Below are 22,868 nucleotides of genomic sequence, written 5' to 3' on the forward strand. Positions count from 1 at the left end.
ATTCTGTGTCTTCCTCTCTGCCCGTCCCCTATTCGTGCTCTGTGTCTCCCTCTCTGTCTTAAAAATAAATAAACATTAAATTTTTTTTTTTTTTAATCGGGTTGAAAGAAAAGGATTGGTTATTTGGTGATAGTTAATTACACCCAGCATTAAAGGGTTACCACCTCAGGGCACAGTCCTCAGGGTTACAGATGTCTAAGGAAAGCCAGTCAGTAAACGATAGAGGCCAGAAGGAAATTGCAGCTGCTGGCTCATTCATTCAGCCACGCTGGTGGCATTGTTTCTGATCGATCTACACCAGTGCGCACAGGCTGCCTGAGACTGTGATCTAGCATCCTTGATGCCCGGGTAGAACTATCTAAAAATTCCTTTACGGTTTTAAACCCTCTCCCCCAATTTTTGGCTCTGAAAATAGGGTCACCCTCCCTGTGTCACCAGCTTTAATTCTGCCTCCTGACCCCGGACATCTCCTCAAGGGTCCCTCACTTGTAGAACCTCCAAAATACACGGCAGTGGAAGATTTTCTCGTGTGTTTTCATTTTTGTTCGAAGCCTTTCCTCTTAGAGCTTAAACGCTGATTGATTTCACGATGTCCCACGCACCTGACGGGGCCGTGCTGAACAAGGCTGTTCCCCCAACTGGGCCTATGCCACAGCATCACTCACCTTGGCCTTTCCCCCCACACACTCGCTTTTGAGGTGCCGGGGGATATGATCCCACTGACGAGGCCGAAGGGGAAGCACAGGGCTCCCCCGTGTGCACATGGCAGTCTTCAAGGCCAGCATGGTCACTGCTGCCTAAGGAATAGTGTGAGGTCATCTTGCAGAGTGCCAGGCCTGCCGGGGCACAGCGCTACCTGGAATCTTTCAGAACTTCTGTTCCAATTCCAACCGTGGATAGAGTGAAAGACAGTGGAAACTTAGTCAGTGTTTCCGTTTAGTCAGCCCTCCCTGTTAACGGATGCCCCGCGTTCCCAGTGGATCGCATCCTGACACCCTCGCGGGGAGAGCCCGTGCATGTCTGTTCCCAGCGGTCAAGTTAATGCTGCCAGAAGTCCGTAGTATTTGTTCCCAAACCTGTTTATGCTACGTGTATCTGTGACTGTACTCGTATGACTCAATTAAATAGTACCCAAACCAACAAAATGGGAACGTAAGAGCTGTTTATGGAAAACAAGTTGAATGCTTCTAAAGGCTCAGAGGAATTTGCTTAAAAACTGTCGCTCAGTTACCATTCATTCAGTGGGTGAAAAACCATGAAAAATTTGCATGAAGGCAAAGGACGATTTCACACTCAGGTTGCTTTTATAAGTCACTTAAGTTCTTTGCCCCACTTTATTTACTTCTTTACTATTTTAAAATACTTATTTTGAGAGAGCGAGCCTGGGGGAGGGGCAGACAGAGAGGGAGAGAGTGAATCCCAAGCAGGCTCCGTGCTGTCAGCGCAGAGCCCAAAGGGGGGGCTCGAACTCCCCGAACCGTGAGATCATGACCTGGGCCAAAACCAAGATTTGGACACGTAACCCCCTGAGCCACCCAGGTGCCCCTGCCTGCCCCACTTGAAATAGTAACCGGAACTCACAGGTGATTTCGGGTGTGATTTAGTCGGAAGGACAGTGCAGGTCTCAGGCCTTTGTGTGTTTGTTCCTTTACCCATCTGCTCGGGAGCGGGTGTAGGGCCAGCGCCTGGGGGTGTGTGCTGGTCAGTGTTGGGGGTTGTACTGGTGAAAGAAACACGTTCTGGTGGGGAGACAGTGTGAACAAGCAAGGAGCTACACAGAATGTCAGGCGGTGAATGCTGGGGAGGGAAGGAAAACAGAGAAAACGGGGTAGGGAGATCTGAAGCCAGAATCGGGGGCTGCCACCGAAAATGTGAGGGCCAGAGAAAGTCTGGCTGAAAAGGCAACATTGAAGCAAAGAGTCGGAAGTGAGGAAGCAAGCGTGGGGACCTGGGGAGGAAAAGCACTTGGCAGAAGGATAGCAAGTGCGAAGGTCCTGCGGCAGAAGCATCCTTGGAATGCTCAGGGAACACTGGGGAGGCCGGGTTGTCTGGAGGGGAACAAGGGGGAGGGGAGAGGAATAGGAGATGAGGTCGGGGAGGTAACCCGGGCCATTGCAGGCACTGTAAAGACTTTCCTTGTACTCTTGAGTGGGAGCCATTGGGGGCTTCGAGGGCAGGGGTAATATGGGATGCCTTGCCTTTTAGAAGAGTCTCCTTTGTTCATCTGGTGAGGATGAACTGGAAGGAGCCAAGAGTAGAAATACAGACTGGGAATCCAGTGTGGTAACCCAGCTCGGGAGTGATGGTGGATGGACCGGAGGGTAGCAGGGGAGGTATGACTAGCAGGGACATTCTGGATATATTTTGAAGGGGGAGCCATGAGATTTGCTGAGGATTGGATGGGGATTGGAGGAGAGAAGTTCAGGATGACGACAGGCTTTTTTCACCTATGCTTCCAGCACCCAGGTGCATTTTTATTTATTTTTTGCCCTTAAGTGAGGAGGTGGAAGACTGTAATTAGAGCCAGTATGTGGGATGCACGTGTGCGGGGCGTTCAGTTTTGGGCAGGTGAAGTTTGAGATGCTCTCAGACCATCAAGGGGGAGCCGTGGAAGGGGTAGTCGAGTATCCCGTTTGAAGTTCAGAGGGAGGGGCCCAGCTGGAAATGTGAATTCTGGGGTCCTCAGAGTGCACACGATACTCAAAACCACGAGATTGCAAATCCCCGAGGGAGCAAGCGTAGGTAAAGAGGAGACGCCCAAGAACGGAGTCTGGGGGTGCTCCGGGGTTGAAGGCTTGGGGAGATCGGGAAGGGCCTGGAGGTGTTCTGGGCCAAGGGTGTGCGGGGGACCCGTGTGGCTTCTGATGGCGGCAGCGGTGGTCGGTTCGGGGGTGGCTTCGTGTGCTACAGACCAGACCGTCTCTGGGCTTGTGCGGCAAGTGGAGACGCCCCCTGACTCATCCGGGGAGGCATCTCCATCACAGGCATCCCCAGGTTTCTTGCTATTTCCCCAGGGCTGTTTCTGTCTGAAAACCATCTGCAGCAAGGCAAGTGCCACCCCGTCAGAGATGCAGGCACTGGCCTCGGCTGCTCACATTCTGTCAGATCTGCTGCCTTGGAAAAGCAAAAGTCCGTTGTTCACAGTTCAGAGAAGCCCCAGGGTAGAGACACTGGGCGAGTTCCTGCCCTGGTCTTCTTCAGATTTGCAGACTGCCCCAGTTCCCTCGTGTAAAACTTGCTTTGAGACCCAGGTACAAGAGGACAGGGGAGATTCGGGGGTGAGAACTTGTGGTAACAGTTCTCCCCGCTTCCCCAAGCAGTGGCCTTCAGGGACAGAAACCCCTCTTCTGGAAGTCCCGTCTCTTCTTCCAGGGGGTAAAGTAAGTTCTACAACCTATGCTGCTTTGTCTTCCCTCCCTCCCTACCCCATAAAGTAACACAAGAGGCAACGTGGTAAAGAGAAGCAAATCCCAAAATACCCAAGTCTCAGGGTGTCAACAGGAACTGTGCGCATGTGCGCGCGCGCGCACACACACACACACACACACACACACACACACACACACAGTGTTTCTGTGGTCTGTTCCCTTATTCTGAGCGCTCAGGTAGCCTCTGTTTTTCACACTCTGTAATTATGTATTCCTATGTTATGCAAATAATGACCTTCCCCTTCTGGGACACATGCCCCATGGGGGCAGAGAGGAGGTCTGTTTGGTTTACTGCTGTGTCCCCCAGGCCTAGCACAGGGCCACGCGTGTGTGTGTGTGTGTGTGTGTGTGTGTATAATAGGTGCTTGATTGAGCAATACTGATACACTTTAGTAAGTCTCAAGGCCCTCTCCCCACGAAGGCCCAGACCTGACTGCCAACTGATTATACTAAATTAAATTCAGGACATACTTCTTCATATGGCTGATTTTAGGAAATTTCTGTTCAAAGAGGCTAAATTAAATTTGTGTGTGTGTGTGTGTGTGTGTGTGTGTGTGTGTGTGCACGCACACGCCTGCCCTTTAGCAGGCCCTCCCGGAGGTTTCACATGGATCAAAGCCATCCTCTTGCAGACTTCTCATTGTGTCTTCAGAGGGCACGTCTGCTTGGCTCTCCACTGTGTCCCACGGTACCTGGCACAGAGCAGGCACTCAGTAGCTAGTTAACCAGATCGACAGAGGAAGTAAGTTTGGAGTCCATGATGGCGTGCGTCCTCCTCTGGGGAGTTTATACCTCCTGTGAGCACATCAAAGGCCCAGTAATTCCGCACGGACACACCTGTATGGCTTCGTGAGCCCATGCTCTGGAGGTGAATGGCTTGGGCTTTGATCCCAGCTCTGCCTCTTGCCAGGGGCGCGTTCTTGGGCAAGCTGCCGAACCTCTCTGTGCCTTGGGCCCTCGTGTATAAAACGGAGCAGTACCCATCTCGTAAAGGGCTCGTGAAGATTCAGTTTGTGACTGCCCGTCAAACATTGGGCACAGCCCTCGACACACAGCAAGCACGGAAACATTGGCTGCCGTGACGCAGGTGGTAATGACACGTGTGGCATCTGGGGCAACTTGTTCTACTGAACCTTGGTTGGGGAAATGCCGGTTACACGGAAGAAACATTAGGAAGGTTTTCATTCCATGTCTGCCGCTACCTGGCTGTGAGTCCCCAGGCCTCCCTGGTGTTGCCGGGCCGGGCGTCTGTCCCCGACAGGGAGGGAGCCTGTGTGAACGAGTGGTTCACACATCAGATGAAGCACACAGTCCTGGGAAGCCCAGCAGCCCGGAGTGGAGTCGGCTGGCCTGGGTCCCAAGTCTTCCAGCACCTGCGGGCATCCTCTGCTTGCCCGTCTGTAAAACAGGATGAACTGGCCCAGCCCTCCTCACTCCAGCCTGTTTGAGTCAGCCAGAATGCAGGGTGAGGGCTTTCGGGAATGGCGGGACAGAGCCGGGAGACGGGGCAGGTACCTGAGCAGACTCTGCCACCCAGACCCCTGCACTCTGTGAGGATGAGGCCTCCAGGCCCCGGGTCCACGGCGCCCTTGCCCCGCGGGCTGCGTCATCGCTGGTGACCTGTGCCCCGTTCCGGCACAGGACACCCATGCCTTTCCTGTGGCGCAACCCAGGCCTCCCAAGATGAGCTGGTTGAGACAGCTTGGTAGCTCAGGAACCCCTTTGGCTCCCACAAGCTTTCCCCTCTAAGGTAGCTACCTCTTGTCTAGTGTCCTGGGATGGGCACCAGACAGCAAGATCTAGAAACCCCCGTTTACCAGGGCAGATCCACACCCGGCTAATTAAGACTCTTGGTCCCCACGACTCCAAACCATGCAAGGGGTTTGTCCCTGGAGTTGACTTAGTCTCTTTTTCTTTGGCCCGTGTCAACTGTAAAAGACGGAATGGCCGTAATAATGAAGTCTTCGCATTTTTACAGAGTTTTGCCGTTTAAAAGAGCTTTTCCATCCGGCCCTCCGGGGAGGCTTATCAACCCGTTTCTGTCCCGAGATGGGAATCTGCTTTGTGTGTGTTCATCCGTCTTGTTCACGCTTCCTTTCGGCCTCCCTCCTGGTCTTAGCTGTTTCCTGTTGAGGAAAGCAGCCTGTTTCTGCTGGGTGAGAGGGGACAAGGGACGGCGTGTGGGGCGTGCTGGATGGAGCTGGGTGGTGGCCAGAGCAAAGTGCGGTGACAGGTGTCTGCATGAGGAGCCACTCCCCCATCTGTCCTGCTGGGGCCGAGAGGGCTCGGCTGGGGCTGTTGGCTGTGCTCTGCAGGTGTGGTGCCTGCAGAGTCGGGTTCAAAGAATTGTCATAAAAGTGGGGGACCTGGTCCCACGGTTTGGGTGGGGCCTTGGCAGTGAGAGAAGCCTTCCGGGAAGTTAGCTTTCTGGGTGGATTGGGTTTTCAAGCCATGTGGAGGTTGAACTGCATCGGGATCTGGGCTCCCTCTGGGTTTGCCGTTTGCTTGTTCAGGGAACACTGTCCAGGCACCTGTTGTGCCGGGCTTGGTGGCAGACGGGTGGGTGAGACCTGAGCACAGATGGAGCTCTCTGGGGCTGGAGTTCAGTCTCGCCCCAGGGGCACCCGCCTCCCACAGTCCTCGTTCCGAGGCCGTTGGGGCTTCTGCCCTTCTTTGCCATTTGTGTCCCCTCGCTGCTTCTGCAGAACGACTTGCTGTGTGATCTTGCGTGAGTGACCTCCTCGCTTGGCTCAGTTTCCTCACAGAGAGTGAAGGGCTGCTTGGCATGGCCGCTGGGGTCCCCTGCCCCTCTCCTAGTCTTGCCAGGGCAGGAGACGCCACCACGGCAGGGATCTCCCCGCTGGCAGCTCCCTTTGGCTGAGGTCACCGCGGGCCGGGCCAGCCTTCCTGTCGACTGGCTTGCGTTATGAGCTGTCATACGCAATACCCAGAATACACATGCTGGGTATTCGGAGTTCAAGCCAAACAGGTTTGGGGAAATCATGGCCTCTGAAGACCTCAGGTCCTGGCGTGAGAGCCCCACGAAGCAGGGGCGCAATTGGTCTTTTGGATGCATGGTGGCCAAATCAGCAGCCGGCACGGGCACGTGGCCTCCTTCAGAGCTGGTGGGAGGGAAGGAGGATCTGTGCCCGCAGGCCGACTTCAGCTCTGGGGTCAGATCTGTGTGAATCCTGGCTCCCTCCCTCCCTCCTTCCCCCTTTCCCATCTATTGCCACCTCTCTGTGTGACCCTGACCAAGTAACTTAACTTCTCTGTGCCGTCTTCTCAGCCAGAGAAAGGGCACGATAACCCTTCTCACGTGGTTGCGGGGAATAGTGAGTGAAAAACACCATCTAAGCACAGAGGGGGCCGGGCTGGCGTTGCCCACCCCTAAGTGTTAGCTGCGGGCCTCCCTACCAGCACCCCCACATTCACCTGGAGGCCAGTGGTTTCAGACCTTTGCCCCTGTCCCTCCAGGGCCACCTCCACGGTCCTCTCTCAGGCTTTGGTGCCAGGCCCTCCTTAGGCACAGCCACCTAGTGGCCTGCACTCGACTCCCTGCTGAAGGTGTCCACTAGCCCCATGCTCCCCCAGGGAGCTTATTAAAATGCAGGTTCTGACCCAGGAGGTCGCTGGGGAGGGGGCAGGGTGGGGGGCGCTGAGCAGCTGCATTTCTAACAGGCCCGCAGGGACTGCTGACCACACTTTGAGGAGACAGATCACCAGTGGCTCTCAGAGCTGGCTTCTAAAATTTTCAGTGCCTGGGATGCAAATCAGCCGAATTAAAATCTGTAGGGCTGAGGCTCCAGCCACAGGATTGTTTCCATCTCTCCAGGTGATTCCAGTGAGCATGGGAGTTTGGAATTCCCTACGCCGGCCCCCCCCCCCCCCCCCCCCCCCCCCCCCCCGGTCCCTGCCTCCTGATGCCAGGGTTCCTCTGAACTGACACAGTTCAGCCCAAAGCCCAACTTCTGTCCTCATGGGTGGCTGTCCCGTTTGGCTTCTTGGAATATTGAAGAGAGCTCTTTGGTCCCCATCGGTACAAGAACTGTGTCAGGGAGGGGCACCCAGGTTTTGGGGTCAGATGGTCCTGGATTCAGAGTTTGGTTGCACCCCGGTTGGCTAAGAGAATGTGGTTTGGACGTTCACCTCTCTGAACCTGTCTCCTCCCCTGTAACACACAGATCATCCTGTCCCTGCTCCAAGGGCTGCTGGGAGTATTCGAAGAGCTCCCATAAAGCACCCAGGGTAGCTCCCGGCACTTAGTAGGTGCTCAATAAACGATAGTATTGCATAGTTTTTCTTGCTTGACATACTCATTTTATAGGTGGGATGGCTCAGGTTCAGAGAGGTGGAGGCATTTTCCAGAGGCCACTTAGCGAGTCAGCAGTGGATCAGGGCTGAAACTCGGGTTCCCGCATCCCAGTGCCGTGTCCCTGTTCCTACCTCTGACTCCCGGCCTGGGGCCTCGTTCGGGTGGGAGGACCTCCCCAGAATGGAAGGGAAGGTGGAGTCAAAAGGTGCCACCATTCCTGGAAATGGCCGGTGGCTGGCTCCAGGAAGCAGGCGGTGGCATCCACAGCCCCGACCAGGGGGCTGCACCCAGCCTCCAGGGAATTTCAGCATCGTCTCTGGTTGTCTTACTGCCGCACGGGCTCCCACACACTTTGCCTCCCCTTTACCTCTGGCAAGAGTGCAGAACGTGACACAGTGACTTCGAGTGAGCTGCACTCCCGAGAACTTCTGGAGAGTTGTGTAAGACTCCTGTGTGGCCTAACCAGCTGTGGGGACTGCGTTCCAGGACATCCCTCCTGACTGGCGCGGGAGGAAGGGGGTCTCTGCTCGGACCCGTCGGCCCCCCCTTGACCGAGCTCTCCTTGAGGGAGCTCTCTGGACCCTCTTCTTGTGAACTCACTCGGGGTTTTTCTCTACCGTGCCCTGGAGGCTGCTGTTACCACGGTTACCAGCAGGCTCTAGGCCACTGAACGTGTCCATGGCTCTTCGTCTTGGCCTCCTCGACCTTTGGCGACAGTAGATATTTAATGCTCCCCCTTCCTTGACATGCTGGCCCTTCTTGTGACCTCTCTCTCTGAGCTTCCCCAGGTCACCACTCCCCCCCCCCCCCATCCCGTCCTGGGTCCCTGCACTTCTCTCTGTGGCCCCTTTCCCTTTCCTGAGCCATCTGGACCCCCCAGATGCTGACCAACCCCGGAGTCCTGAGTTTCGTTTCAGCCGCCCACTTGACCTCTCCTTTGGGTCGAGTACACACGTTAAATGGAATCCGTGCAAACTGATCTCTCTCGGAAGCGTCTCCTGCCATCTTCCCATCTTGGCTAAAGGCAGACCATCCTGCCCCCGGGGTCTGTCCAGACTCCAGTGTCTTCCTGGCCCCCGCCCCAGCCCTGACATCCGGTTCATCAGCAAATCCTGTCTGCACCACTTCCAAACTGTCCCTGGAGTCGGCCGCTTCTCACTGCCACCCCGGGGTCCAAGCTCCCATCCTCTCCCACCTGGATGACGACAGTCGCTTCCTAACTGGTGCCCCTCCCCCTCCCCACTTCCATTCTTGTCATCCTACGGCCTGTGCCCAACACAGTGGCCGTGCCGGGTCATGTCCGTCTGCTGCCCAGAAGGACAACCTGGCTCCCACCTCACTCAGGGGTCACGAGACCCTTCCTTCTGCCCCCGCTTCTCCCACGTTCCAGGCAAGTTCCACCTCAGGCCCTTTGCACGTACCGTTCGCACCACCCAGCCCAGGTTAGGCCCGGGTGTCCAAGCAGATCCGTCTCCCACGGCCTTCGGGTTTGACGCACATGGTTCTGTGAGGTGTTCCCTTCCCGCCTGCCGGCCCTGCCTGCCCCCGCCATGCACTCCTGAGCTCTCTCCTCGACGTCACTTCTCTCCGTGGGGATCACTACAGTGTGGCCTGCCGCCTGTTCGTTTATTCCCTTTCTGACTGAGGAGGTGGCCGGGGAAGGTGGAGGTGTGATCCTCGTGCTCCCTGCTCTGCCTCGTTCACACGTGCTGAGCCGCAGTGACTGCTCATCCCCGGGGTCGGGGTTAGTAGCTCCGACTAATTGAATAGGCCCTCAGGAGGTGGCGCGGGGTGCTCGGCCCCCCAAGTGGCAGGGAATGGGGGCCGTCCTTGGCCCGGCCACCCTCCCTCACCTGTGGGCTCTGAGTTTACAGTGCACGTCCCCAGTCTGACCAGTGATCTTCTTGGACAACGGCGTCTTTTGCTGTTCATGAGCTTGGGGTTTCTCTGCAAATTGCCTCTCTGTGTCCTTAAACTATTTGTTCAGTGATTGGATCGCCTTTGCCTGTTTTTTTTTTTTTCTTTTTAAGTTGTTTTGTTGTCACTTGACTCCCTCTCTGGTTTCTGCACCCTCTGTTCTTGGAAGGCCCCAGAGAGGCTCAGGTGTGGCTGCTGAGTCCCCTCCCCGGGGCTCCAGGAAGGCCGTGTGAGGGGACGGGGCGCCTTCGCCTTGACCCATGAGCTTGTGGAGACGGCCCAGGCAAACAAACCAACCCTGGTAGGTCCTAGGGGTCCTTGAACCGGAACCTTCCACTCTTGGAATCCTCTCGCAGCCGTGGCCTTGATTCCTGTTTTTTCAGTTTTATTTCTTGCGTGTAGACCCACGTGTCCAGCTGTCCTCTTTACCAGAAACCAGTGGGGGCTGAATGAGAACGGGGTGGCCTGGGGGCCCGAGTCTTGGCCTTGCGCTGGCATCAGACCCCCTCCGAACCTGGGTGTTTTTCCCATCTCGGCCGCACTAAGTCGCATGCGGACTGGGTGACCTCAAGAACTGTCTTACTTCCCAGAGCTTCCTTGGCCAAGCACCTGGCCGGTGGTGGACCCCCTCCTGTGTGCCAGGCGAAGGTCCAGGTGCCGGGGATGCGTCAGTGATGAGAAGCCCCCTGTGGAGCCAGTGAGCAACCCAGTAGACTCTGAGTGTGTTGATGGTGCTGAACACGATAAAGGAAAAGGGCCTGGAGGCCATTGGGAGGCCGTGTTGCAGCTTCAGACGGAGGGAGGCCTTGAGCAAGACCGTGAGGGAGGGGCGAGCCCCATGAGGATCTGGGGGGGCCTTCCTCAGCCCCGGGTAGGATCACTGGGGAGCTCACAAGTACTGACGCCCCTGCCACCCCCAGAGATGCTGACGCCACGGGCCTGGTGCGCAGACCCGGCCTCCCCGTGAGTAGCCGGGGCTGAGGGCCTCTAGGAGGAGGGCTGTGTGCAGACAGATGGAAGGACAGACGTGTTGAAGCAAGCCCAGCACGGCCCGGGTAACAGGAGCCCAAGGGGTCCGGGAGGCGATGCGCTCCCCACCCCCCCGCCGTGTGTCGAGGAACGAGAACGGGGTCACTGCTGGGACCCCGGGACTGACAGTTGTCGCAGGGGCGTGTCATGATCCAGGGTGCCTTTTGGGAAGGGGCAGCTTGCTGTTCTGTAGAAAGATGGCAGGGGAGGCCGTGTAGGAGCCAGGAGGCCAATGAGGAGGGGGAGGGACTTGGCCGGTGGAGGGAGGGCCTGGCCCACCTCCTGCTCTGATCCGCCACGTCATTCGTCACGGCACCAGGTGCCTCCCCCGTGTCCTGAATTCTTAGAAGGCCAGTGACCTCACATCCCGGTCCCAGGGCTCTTCCTAGCCCCGCTCTGCCTCCAGGCCAGCAGGGATGGTGTCCTGAGGTTCGGAGGCTGGGAGGCAGGCAGGTGGGCACGAGGATCGGGACTGACGGCCGTGCCGCCCCCTCCTCGGGCAGTGTCACTTGGCAGGCGCCCACGTCCCCGCCGACTGCCACAGTGCAGACACCGTGCTGGTGGATGCTGGAGAATGCCAGCGTGTCTCGCGCTAAGAGCTTCCTCTGAATTTAATGGATGAAACGGCTGCCCCTGCTTTGCACATGGGGAAACCAGAGCCCAGAGAGGCCCCTGACTTGCCGAGGTCACACAGCTAGAGAGTGGGAACCTCGAGTCAGGAGGCCTTTGTGTGTTAACCGCTACCTTGCTGGGAGCTGGAGAGATACGTGGTTCCCGAGATGCTGTTTCTCAGCACCTGACATCTCAGCTCTGGGCAGCCCCCAGGCTCTCAAGAGTTCTCTGACCACCGGAAGGGTTTTGTGACCAGGTGTCCTGCTGGATATCACTGCCCCAGTCTTAATAGGACACATCCAGGTGGTGACTTGGTGTCTCCCCAGAAATTGTGGTCCATGGAACTGAAAGGGCTGGGCTCTGCTGCCCCAGGAAAGTCTCCGAATCTGTCTGCGCCTCAGTGTCCTCATCTGTGAAATGGGTATAAAAAGCGCTTGTTCTCCCTACGCCTTGAGCTGCCGGGAGGGTCCAGAGATAATAGCAGAGAAAGAAAGTACTTGGGAATTACAGGGGATGTGTGTGTGCCGGCTGGCTTTGCCCGCTGCTGGGCCTGGCCGTGCGCTGAGGGGTGGCAAGAGGGGCCTGCCTTCGGGCGCTTTGGCCCCCACCCCCCAATGTAAGCTCTCCAACCACATGGATGCCGAGGGAGGGGTTTGGGAGAAAGCTCGCCCCCTAGCGGACAAGGCTGTGGTTGCCGCAGGTGGGCAGGAGCCTGAGGGTGGAACAGGTGTGCCAGGGAGCAGAGAAATGCGGCCAACTGGAGAGGGCTGGGAGGCCAGGGCAGTTATCGTTGACGGACCTGGTGTCTGAGTGTTCAGTAGATGGGTAATGATGGTGACAGAGGGAGACGTAGACGTTGATGATGCAGGGTCTGCTCCCCTCCATTGGAGACATTTCTGCAGAGAGGGGACAGTGTAGGGGGATCCGCGGTGTCCCAGGACAGGGGCGTGCAGGTGGGCCAGGTTTCCAGCCAGCTGACTGTCTCTCCCACAGTCGGGTCGGCTGCCCGCGGTGCTGTGCTCACATTGGGGTACCAGCCAGCCCCCAGGCCACCCCATGGGCCTCGTGACCCTGGGGCTTTGGTGGTCCATCTGGGGCACAGGCTTGCCGCTGAGCATTGGGTCTTAGTTTTCTGCCTTGAATCTTGCTCAGATAGTAGAATAAGCTGACCACGGGCCTGGATCGCACAGCTTGGGGGAGGAATTCACCCCGGGGGCAGCCCTGCGTCTTGACTTGGGGGCCAGATTCTCATTTGTCTGTTTATACGTTTGTTTGTTTACGCGTTCGCTTACTTCATTTATCATAATAGGTGTTTGTTGGTGGCTACCTGCCGCAACCTTGATGCTGTTAGCGTTTGGATTGTTGTGGAACGTTTAGCAGTATCCCCGACCCCAGCCGCCGGTAGCCACATCCCTTCCCTGCGATGTGACGACCAGAAATGTCTCTGGACACTGCCAAATGCTTGCCCTTGTTGAGAACCACCGATCCAAACCCTGATGTTTCAGCTTCGAGACTGGCCCCATTCCCATCTCTCGCTCCCTCAGACAGCTGGCTCCGGGCCAACCCCCGGTGCAGGTGATGTGCCCGGAGTGTTCACCCTTCCTGCTTTCCCGCTCCCCTCACCTTCCACCTCTCCTGTCCGGAGGGCCTGCTCACTTCCATTCTTCCGTCTGGGGACAGAACTGGGACCTGAGACAAGTTACTTAACCTCTCTGCGCCTGTTTCCTTCTCTGTAAATTACGGCTAATATAGTAAATGTGCCTTGATAGGTTGTACGTAGAGGGAGATAGTTGATGGACGTAAATACTTCGCACACTTCCGGCGTATGTGTGGTTCTTAGTCAACACATACTTGTTTTTGTTGTGCTGAGTGGGTTGTGCTACAATATATCCGCAAGCGAGACAGAAGCCCTGACCTTGGGATTTCACGGGCCAGGAGGGAGGCAGATCCGTTATGTTGCAATTGTGACTCAGTGGGACAAGTGCTGTGGTGGGGAAGCCCCAGGGGGCAGCGGGAGCCTGCAGAAGAGATGCCTCACCCAGGGGTTAAAGAAGGAAGGCTTTCCGGAGGAAGCGGTATCCCAGCCAGGACCTGAAAGATGAGTCTGGGTTTGCCGGGTGAAGGGAGGGGAGGAATCGTGGTCTACGTTACCTACCTTTAAGAAAAGTTTTAAAGGCTTCCCTGGGAAAGAATAATCGAATTTAGCGGGCTGTGGTAGCAGATAGGGCCGGACCTGTGTCCCACGATCCGGGCTCAGAGATTCCCGGAATGAACGTGCTTGGCGCAGCGAGGCTGGGAAAGGTGCCAAGTGCAGCGTTAGTGGCCTGGAGAGGCCCCGCTGCAGGTGCTGGAGGCACCTTGGTACCAGGAGCCTCCAGACGCTTCCGAGGGGAGGACGTGCCTGGGAAGGCAGATGGGGAAACAGTGCAGCCGCTGTGTGCACAGCAGGGCTACGCCCCCAGCTCGCCCGTCCCTCTGCGGTGGGCGGGGCCCAGGACACCCCTGCCGAGTGCCGTGTCTCGGCACCCAGCTGGCGGATGCTTCCGCCATCGCTTTCAAGGGGACGGAAGGTGGTGGGCGGAGCGCGGTGGAGCTCCCGCGGGTCGTTGAAGCTCGCCTGCCGTGGGCCTCGGGGTGCTGTCTGGGGCACCGGGGTGGGCCCCTGGTGATGGTGTGTGTCGTTCTCTCCCCAACAGCTACAGTCTCCGCCTGGCGTCCCGGTGTCCTCCTCCAGCCGCCCCGTACATCACCAGGCAGTGTAGGAATGTCAAGGCGACGGCTGCAGCCCAGTTCCAGGGACCCCTCTTCAAAGAGTAGACACTTCGCCTGCCCCCTGACAGGTACGAGGAGGGTGGAGCAGCTTCTGGCACTGCGTGGGCGGCTCTGGGGCCCGGGAGGGCTGGGGCTTGGGTCTTTGGGCTGGGCTGGGAAGCAGGGAAGAGGGTGGGCCTGGTGTGTGCCCGGTGCAGCCCGGGGCCTTCCCGCAGGTAGGTGCGGACCCTGGACCCCGCCCCCAGCTCTGCCACTTGCTGGCGGTGGGACCTCAGCAAGATACTCAGCTTCTCTGAGCCTCAGTTTCCACATCTATAAAGTGGGGGTGACCCACTTCATAGGTTGTGAGAATTACAAGGGTCACGTGTACGCAGAACATGTAGATCAGCGCCTGATGCATAGAAAGCATCAGGTAAGTATTAGCTCTTGTTACTGATTGAATAAGAACAGCAACAGTAACCAGCATTAATCGAGACCTCCAGAGGCTTTAAGCCCAGAAAAGATCGTGTAGTCTTTATTCGCACAACGTATTTGAAAGTGAAAGTAGTACTTTTCTGTAAGATACAAAGGTTAAATTTATGTTGAACCAGAAGTCTCTTTCTAGACTGTCTGATGGTAAAACCTGGATTCACTTATAGGAGCCGGACTTTCCATCTTTTGAGGGGAGGGCTGGGTTTTGCCAGTGACTTCGAGTAGGCTTGGGCTTCTTTGTTGGTGACACGGCACATCTTCCTTCCTTGTGTCCCTGAGACCAGCCTCTAAAGAAACGATTGGAGGACTGCATGCACCTGTGCAGTGGGGCACCGGCTAAAGATACCCCGAGGTGCAACTCCAGATTTGCTAAAAAGCATCCTTGGTGTGCAGGGCCTGGGAATCTGTGTTAGCAGGTGGCCCCGTGATTCTGGGGCGCACTCAAGTTTGCGGATGCCTGCTTAATGCAGCCAGGGTTGTTCAGAATGAGAACATCGCTGTTTAAGGCGAGAATGGGCTGAATTCTGAAACTCTGGGGTCTTCTGTGTTCTACTTTCCTCCCTTCCACCTGCCCTGATGCCCACAGAGTGCACTCACTGCTTCCTTCCTGAAGCTGCTGGAGTCTCTGGGCTTGGCTTTATTTCTCTGGGGCTTGGGGAGGGGAACGGAAACAGAATCCACTTTCCCCAGAGAGTGTGTTGTCTTGAGCCAGAACCGAGCCCGCGTCTCCAGCACAGGCTCCTGAGAGGGCTCCCGGCCCTGAGCTGGGGATGTTGGGGAGCAGAGTTGAAGTGGACACTAGGACAGCACCCAGCTGGAAGGCCCGGGAGATCGTCCCTCCCCTCTCCCATCTTACAGATGGGAAGATTGGGGCCTGGAGACGAGAGGCTGGGCTGGAGTCTCCCAGAGAATGGGAGTCTGTGCCAGGATAATTCTGGGGCCCGGGACGTCCCTGTGGTGGCCGCTGGAGGTGTTCTTTGCAACCTGAAGGAGAGCCAGGTGCGACTGGGCTGATCCGTCCGCAGACAGGGTGCGTCCATTGGCCACTGCAGTCTCTGGTGGTGACACAGTGTTTGCCAAGCGTTGCTAATTCGGGCTCTGCCCAGGGGCCAGGGCATGACCCCGGAAGTATGCCTTGTCTTCCCTTATTTTCAAACAGGTGCAGCTTCCCCGGCAAGGTGCTCAGGTGAATAGAAGCCCAATGTAATTAGCATCTGCAGTTAACAGCCTCTATTCGCCCATCAACAGTGAGCATTCGGAATTGAATGGCCTAATTTCTAGGTGACTGGAACTTGCCCCTTCAAGTCTTGAACTTTTTTATGTTTCTAATTTGTATTTACAACAAGCCTGTTGTGGATCTATCTGTATAGATCTATCTATCTATAGATACATATACGTGTATACAAATTAAAAGAACACCTTATTTATCGTGTTTGTCTTGCTCGGCCGCCATAACAAAATACCACAGACTGGGGCTTAAACATGCAGACATTTGTCTCTTTCAGTTCTGGAGGCAGAAGTCTCAGGTCAGGGCGCCGGCACGGTCCTCACCAGAACCTTCTCCCGGCTTACAGAGGCCATCTTCTGGCTGCATCCTCCGTGGTGCAGAGAGGAGGCCCTGGTGTTCCTTGTAAGGGCACTAATCCCATCACACGGGGCGGGGGGGGGGGGGTGAGGGCTTCCTCATATGAATCTTGAGGGGGACACAGTTCAGCCCATTGCCATGTTTAACACATTTCCAGAGTGATATTTTTTTTCAGTGCTGTGACAAGGGATGTTAGCGTGGGCAGGGCGTGTAGGTCACAGAGAGGCAGTTGGCAGAACTGGGGGCAGAACTTGAGTCGTCTGACTCCTAGAATGGATGGTGGACTTTTTAAGTGGCCTACGCTTGTCCCCTGAAATCCCGTGTGAGACTGTGTGTGCAGTGGGGTCTGTTCTGAGGAACGGGTGACATCCTGGAAACGCCCAGGCCCTGGGACTGCCCCTCACCTGTTGCTCTTGCCGGCTTAGAGGCTCTGGCCACTTTACTCGACGGTCCGAACCGAGCTAGGAGCTCGGCTTTTCTCCTGTGACTGTTGTCTGCGGGCACCTCCCTTTTCTGGGCTTTATCGGTGCCATGGGCAAAGCCCAGAGCTTTCTGTTCGCTTTCAGGTATAAAACATGCCACCTTGCCCAGTCCAGCATGAAGCCTTCCCCTGCACGTCCTGTCCACCTCTGTCTCTTTCTGTTGCTTGGGGCCAGCTGCACTTGGGCCCCGGGGTCTTCGAGGGGACGTCCGGGGAAGGGACTGGTACCTCTCAGTCATCTGGCTGCCTCTGTGATCTTCCCCTCAGCTGTCGCTGGCCTCGGGGCAGGCTTCCTAGCGCTGGCCTCTTATGGGGTCCAAGGAGTGGGGTGGGTGGGGTGTCTCCCCCTGCCCGCCTCCCTAATAAGAGAGCTCCCCTCTAGCAAATTCTGCCCAGCTCCAGCCCCAGTGGTCCAGCCCACGGCCCCTGCTGCTGGGGTCCCCTCCCTGAAGGGCCGCCCCTCGGGCTGGGGACTGGCAAGATGGCTTCTTTTGTGGGTCCTGCTCGATGACCCACAGGTAATACACACATAACACCAGCCACACCAGCCCGAGGACATGCAGGCCACTCCATGGCTGGCCCCTGTCTCTGCGTTCTTTTTCTCCCCCGGCTTGTGCAGGGATGGGCCTGGGCACATGTGGGCCCCCACCGGGAGGGGAGGCCCCCTCTCTTGAAGGCGCCCTCCTGTACTGCAAGCAGCCCTCCTTCCAGCCCCATCAAGAGGTTTCGGGGGGCGAGGGTTGGGATGGATCGTGGTCAAGTGTGCATTTTCTGGAAGCGAATCCTGGCTCTGACAGTCCTGGTAGGTACTTCACTTCTCTGCGTTTCAGTTTGCCCATCTGCAAAATGGGTTAATGGTATACCTGTGTCATAGGTCTGCTGCAGGGACTGCGTAGGTTAGTACGTGAGACGCCCTTAGGAAAGTGGCTGGTGTGTGGTCAGCCTGCCTTGAATCAGCCCTGCTGTTTGCTCCCACTGAGTTATCAGAGTAGTGGTAGGAAGAGGAATCATAGTTGGAGTAGGAGTAGGAGTTACAGGAATGATGACCAGGTCCATGGGGTGAGAGAACGGAGCCCCTGAACTTGGCCCAGCACAACGCCATGCTCCTATTCTGCCCAGCGCAGCAGAAGTTACTGAGGACTGACTCACGAGCCTGGCTCTGTGGTCAAGTACTGCGAGTGGGGTTTCTGTGCAGGAGGCGCGCAGCCCAAGCCATTTGCTCTGACGGAAGGCACACACGGGCTCTGGGGTGGGCTCGGCTTGAGTTCCAGCCCCACCTCTGCCCCTCGTTACCAGCCTGACCTGGTGAAAGCTGCTTGCCCTCTCTGAGCCTCTGTTTCTTCCATGCAAGGTGGGGATCAGTGTCACCTGCCACGAGGGTCATCGGGAGGGACCATTAGAATGAAATCAGGTGATAGTGTAATCACTCCGGAAAAGCCTTTGGCAGTATTGATTGAAGTGGGACCCAGCAGTTACACCACTAGGGAGACACTCAGCGGGTGTGTGCACACGCATGGGAGAGCTCCTATGTCATCCGTGCACACCCTACCAGCCAGCACTTCCACTTGGCACAAATAGGCACGCATGGGCGCCACACGTGTCTTCCAGGCGTAGATAAGCGAGTCCTAGCCGCCCGCATCCCTCACGGTGGCCCCGGATCGGAAGCTGCCCGCTCGTGCACTGGTGGGGACCAGCCAGATGAAAGTGGTAGGATCCTGCGGTAGAATCTCTCAGCAAGGAGGTGGACAGAGCTGCACGCACGGGCTCCAAAGGGATGAATCCCCCAAATGCACCCTGTGGAAGAAGCCCAGACGGGAAGGACGTGTGCTGGTTGATTCCATTTACTTCAGTTAAAAAACAGACAAAAATCAATCCCTGGTGATCGAGGGGAGGTAGTTATTCTGGGGGTGAGGGTTAGTGCTTGTCCTAAAAAGGAGCCTGGGCTGGGGGCTAAGGGGAGGTTGGTCATGTTTCTTGATCTGGGTGCTGGTTACACGGGTGGAAATTCATCATGCTGTGCTTTCTTTCTGTACGCGTGGTGTATGTCAGTAAATTGTTGCATTAGAAGAACTGAGATGGTGCTTCAGCAGCCCAGGGAAGGCACTGAGGATGCGGCCACTGTTACCATTTTTCTTTTCTTTTTCTCCTTCAGCACCTGAAGTGACCTGGAGTCAGTGAAGCCAAAGGGACTGGCTGGCCCTCTGCCCCGCAGGGAGTACCGACCTATTCCAGTTTTACGAGCCTGCGAGAGAAAGGGAGGGAGTGTGTGCGTGCGTGGGTGTGCGTGTGCGGTCTTCAGACGAGGGTCCCAAACCCCAGGGAGGCAGGAAGGCAGCTGACTCCACAGCGTGGACGACACGTGGGTGCAGCCCCTGGGACCGTGTTCTGCAGCTCAGCCTTCCTGCTGGGGTGGGGCCTCTCCTACTATGCAATTTTTCAAGAGCTCCTTGATCCTGCTTTTTGCTTTCTCGAGTTGTCTTTTGCCATGGCGGGGACTGTGGTCTGGCTCAGGGGTCAGTTCTAGGCCTGTCCGAGGAAGGCCTTCAGGAGGAGGCCGAGTCTCCTTTCTCACCGCCCCACCTTCCCTAGCCTTCCAACGTCTCTGGGAATCAACGGCGTGTAGACACGTCAGAGCCTTGCTGTCGACCCCCTTGGCCTGCGCACTTCGAAAACCCCCCTTCTTTGCCTGAGCTGCTGGCTTGAGTCGTTTCCAGATTCGAAATTCTAGTCAGTCCCTGGGCATCTGGGAGAGAAGTCCCCGTCCCCATTTGCAGACCTGGTTGCCCCCTTGGGAGAGGCAGGGGATGGGACAGCATGTGGCAGGAGGGGGAGGTCTCCCCAGTGCTTCTTTGCCTCACTTGGGACCATCAACACGTTAGCGACTGACCTTCCCAAATTAGCTGAAAAGGGAAACAAACAAAAATTGGGAAATGAAGATAAGCGGGAGGATTAAGAAGCACAGGGGGAAGAAGAAGAGATTTCTAGAGGCCACCAGTCGCCTGCCAGGGAACGATGGAGCTGGCCCCTGCTTTGTGCAGGGACAGCCCATGTCTCGGAGAAACGGGTGAGCTGAGCTAGGAGTTTGGACCCAGTTCAGTGAGGGTCTTGGGTTTTGTGCCTTTGGGGCAGACCCCAGACACGGATGTCTGAGACCACTCTGGCGCTGTTTTCTCAGCTCCGTTTTCAGTAGTGATGTATCAGACCCACAGTGGAAGGAGAGAACTTGGGAGAACATGAGTGGTCACACACAAAAAGGGACTTTTTTTTTTCCCCCAGGGCTACTATGGTTGATCTTGCAACTCTGTAAATATGTACGTAGACACTTTTAAAAGCACGTATTTATGTCCCTGACTGTAAATGCCCCCTTTTTAAAGTTTTATAACTTGTGTTATTTAATTACTCAGTCGACTGGCTGCAGTGTAGGGTCTGATCATGGTCCGGGAGAAAGGTCTCACGAGATCCTCACATGGACAGAAAAGTGCCGATGGCTGGCCTGCATCCCAGTTTTCCATTTGCCACCCAGCTACACACCATTGTTTGTTGTAAATTCCCATAAGCTGGAATCCTTTTGCCCACTCCTAAAATTAACCCTCACAAGCATGGAAAGCTGTGGCTGTTCCTTATCCTCACGATACGATTTTGTCCCATCAATGTCGACACTCATCTTCTCCATTCTGGAAGGTTTCCCCTTTCAGCAGCAAGGAAGGCTCACGAACCCAAAGCTTCGAAAGTTCACCTTCAGCCGATGGTGAATTCCAGGAAATGTCGCTGGGGGCTGGGGGCCACTCGTTTTTGCATGCGCAAAAGTGCCGGTCAGCTTTCCACCCTCTCAGACTAGTGGAAAGGGTTACACGAGTGTTCCGATCGCGACAACGGGGGTGGTCTTCTAAAGAGTGGTGTTTGCTGGTCAGTGGTGGTTTTGGGGCGTGGGTTTGGATCACGGAAGAGGACGGTTCTGTATCTGCCATGTGAAGAAAAGTAACAATAAAAGTGTGAAGCGCGATTGTAAGGAACAAGCCTGGGAGTGATCGTTTTGGTCTCTGTGTTTTGTGTCTTCCATTTCGGCGATCTCTGCGGGGTGTAGGGTGGGAGTGGGATGAAGCGGCTTTGAAGGCCCCCTTCCAGCCGTGAGAGAAAGCCGAGGTTTCGAGGAAGCTCACTGTGGAAAACCCTACCTGGTGAGTAGGGTCACTTGCCTTCAAAACCGTCTTCCACCTGCCAGCTAGTTAGTTAAGCCATTTCACTAAGGCTAGAAAGGCCTCTGTGATCGTACATATATTCTTTGAGCAGCTTTATTGAGCTCACATTCACATACCATACAGTTAACCCACATCATTGTACAAATCAGTGCTTTTTAGTAGTCGTCAGAGTTGTACAGCTGTCCCTGCATTCAGTTTTACAACATTTTCAGTCACCCCAATGAGAAACCTCCTATCCAGTCGCAGTCACTCCCCCTCTCTCCCCAAGCCGCTAGCCCTAGGCAACCACAAATCTACTTTCTATCCATGTAGATTTACCTCTCCTGGACATTCCACCGAAATGGGGTCACGCAGCATGTGATCTTTTATGACCAGCTGCTTTCTCTTCGTATAGTATTTTCAAGGCTTACCCAGGTTGCAGCATACATCGCTTCCTTCCGTTCTGTGGCCAGATATCCCTTTGTTTGGATGTACTCGTGCAGTATTTGGGACTTACTTAACACTTAGAAAAGGGAATCACTCATTGTTTATAGGAACTCGTATCTAACAGGTCCGCTGGCTCTTATCTGGCAACTGTTACCTCTGCAGCATTGACTCCAGCTGTTGTTCTAGGGGCCGTTTACTGAGAATTACCATGTGCCAACCATTCCCCACACATTCCCTCTCCTGTCACAGCAACCCAGCAGGACAGGTACTTCGACAGCCACCTCACAGGTGAAGAAACAGGCTCAGACGCATTAAGCCATTTGCCCAGGGCCACACAGCTGGCAGATGTAGACTGGGGATTGGATTCAGCCCTTTCCGGCCCAAAGTTCAGTATTTCCTACTTGCCTCTTGCTGCTGCCTCTCCTGTCACCCTTTGGTTTCTCCAGCTCTCAAGCCACCTGCGGGTAGAAACTGTGTACAACACGGGTCAGTCCCCAGCTCCCCAGAACATAGCAGTCAGCTACTGGACTTCTGCTCCGCCCCAGACTGGCCATAAGAGAAGCAGAGGTTTGAAAGTATGGGTGAAGATGTCCATCACCTGATGAATGGATAAAGATGTGGTTTATATATACAATGGAATATACTTGGCAATGAGAAAGAATGATATCTTGCCATTTGTGACAACGTGGATGGAACTGGAGGGTATTCTGCTGAGTGAATTAAGTCCGAGAGAGACAGATCTGTGTTTTCACTCCTATGTGGAACTTGAGAAACTTAACAGAAGACCATGGCAGAAGGGAAAGGGAAAAAAATAGGTTCAAACAGAGAGGGAGGCAAACCCATAAGAGACTCTTAAATACAGAGAACAAACAGGGTTGATGGGAGGTGTGGGGGAGAGGGGAAAATGGATGATGGGCATTGAGGAGGGCACTTGCTGGGATGAGCACTGGGTGCTGTATGTAAGCGATGAGTCACGAGAATCTACCCCGGAAACCAAGAGTACAGTGTATATACACTGTATGTTGGCTAACTCGACAATAATTATATAAATATAAATACATATATACACGTATATCCCAACTCTGCTCGCTCCAGCACGTCACTGGCCTAGCCTTGGTTCCTTGTTTGTACAAGGGGATGACCACCCTGCCCACCTTCCTGATTTCTAGCGACTATGTGTTTGCTTAAAGCTAAGTGGATTTACCTGCCTCAGGGATCACCTGACTGATTGTTCAAGGGGAGATTCTTGGCCTCCAATTTCACATCTGCTGAATCAGAATCCCTGGGGGCGGGGCGGGGCGGGGGGTGGGGTGGGGTGGGGTCTCGGCCACCTGCCTGGCCAACAGTTCTGCGTAGCCCACCACCTTTAACGCCGGGCAAAGGCCGTAGCATGTCTGCAAACAGGCAGACCAGTGAATCAGGGGCGCCCCTGGGGTTTGCATTAACCGGCTTCTCCAGTGTTTTTTCTGAGCGTCAGGCTGTGCCTGGCGCCCAGTCACCGCCAGGACTGGGGAGCGGGCTGCAGAGACGCCCACCCACCGGGTGCTTGGAAGATCCTTAAACCTGCGCCCCTGGGGGAGAGACCGGGAGCGAGGCGCTGGGGGCGGCGATGGGGAGCAGGGAGCCCCGCATG

At 55.7% G+C, this 22,868-nt stretch overlaps 1 protein-coding gene across 7 annotated transcripts in view; it reads left to right on the top strand.

Moving 5' to 3' along the window:
• Positions 1 to 20,626, top strand: part of PRDM2 (PR/SET domain 2) — a 125,505-nt gene extending 104,879 nt beyond the window's left edge. For 5 of the 7 annotated variants that reach the window (XM_042951455.1, XM_042951454.1, XM_042951459.1 and 2 more), the window contains 2 exons: positions 13,998 to 14,141; positions 15,704 to 20,626. In XM_042951455.1, the coding sequence (XP_042807389.1) occupies positions 13,998 to 14,118 (121 nt within the window). In that variant the 3' untranslated portion in view covers positions 14,119 to 14,141; positions 15,704 to 20,626. The remainder of the gene's footprint in view (positions 1 to 13,997; positions 14,142 to 15,703) is intronic. The other 2 variants (XM_042951460.1, XM_042951453.1) reach the window with 1 other exon arrangement.
• Positions 20,627 to 22,868: the final 2,242 nt, after the last annotated feature.

Source organism: Panthera leo, chromosome C1, assembly GCF_018350215.1.
Source record: "Panthera leo isolate Ple1 chromosome C1, P.leo_Ple1_pat1.1, whole genome shotgun sequence".
In the NCBI taxonomy this organism is placed as follows: Eukaryota; Metazoa; Chordata; class Mammalia; order Carnivora; family Felidae; genus Panthera; species Panthera leo.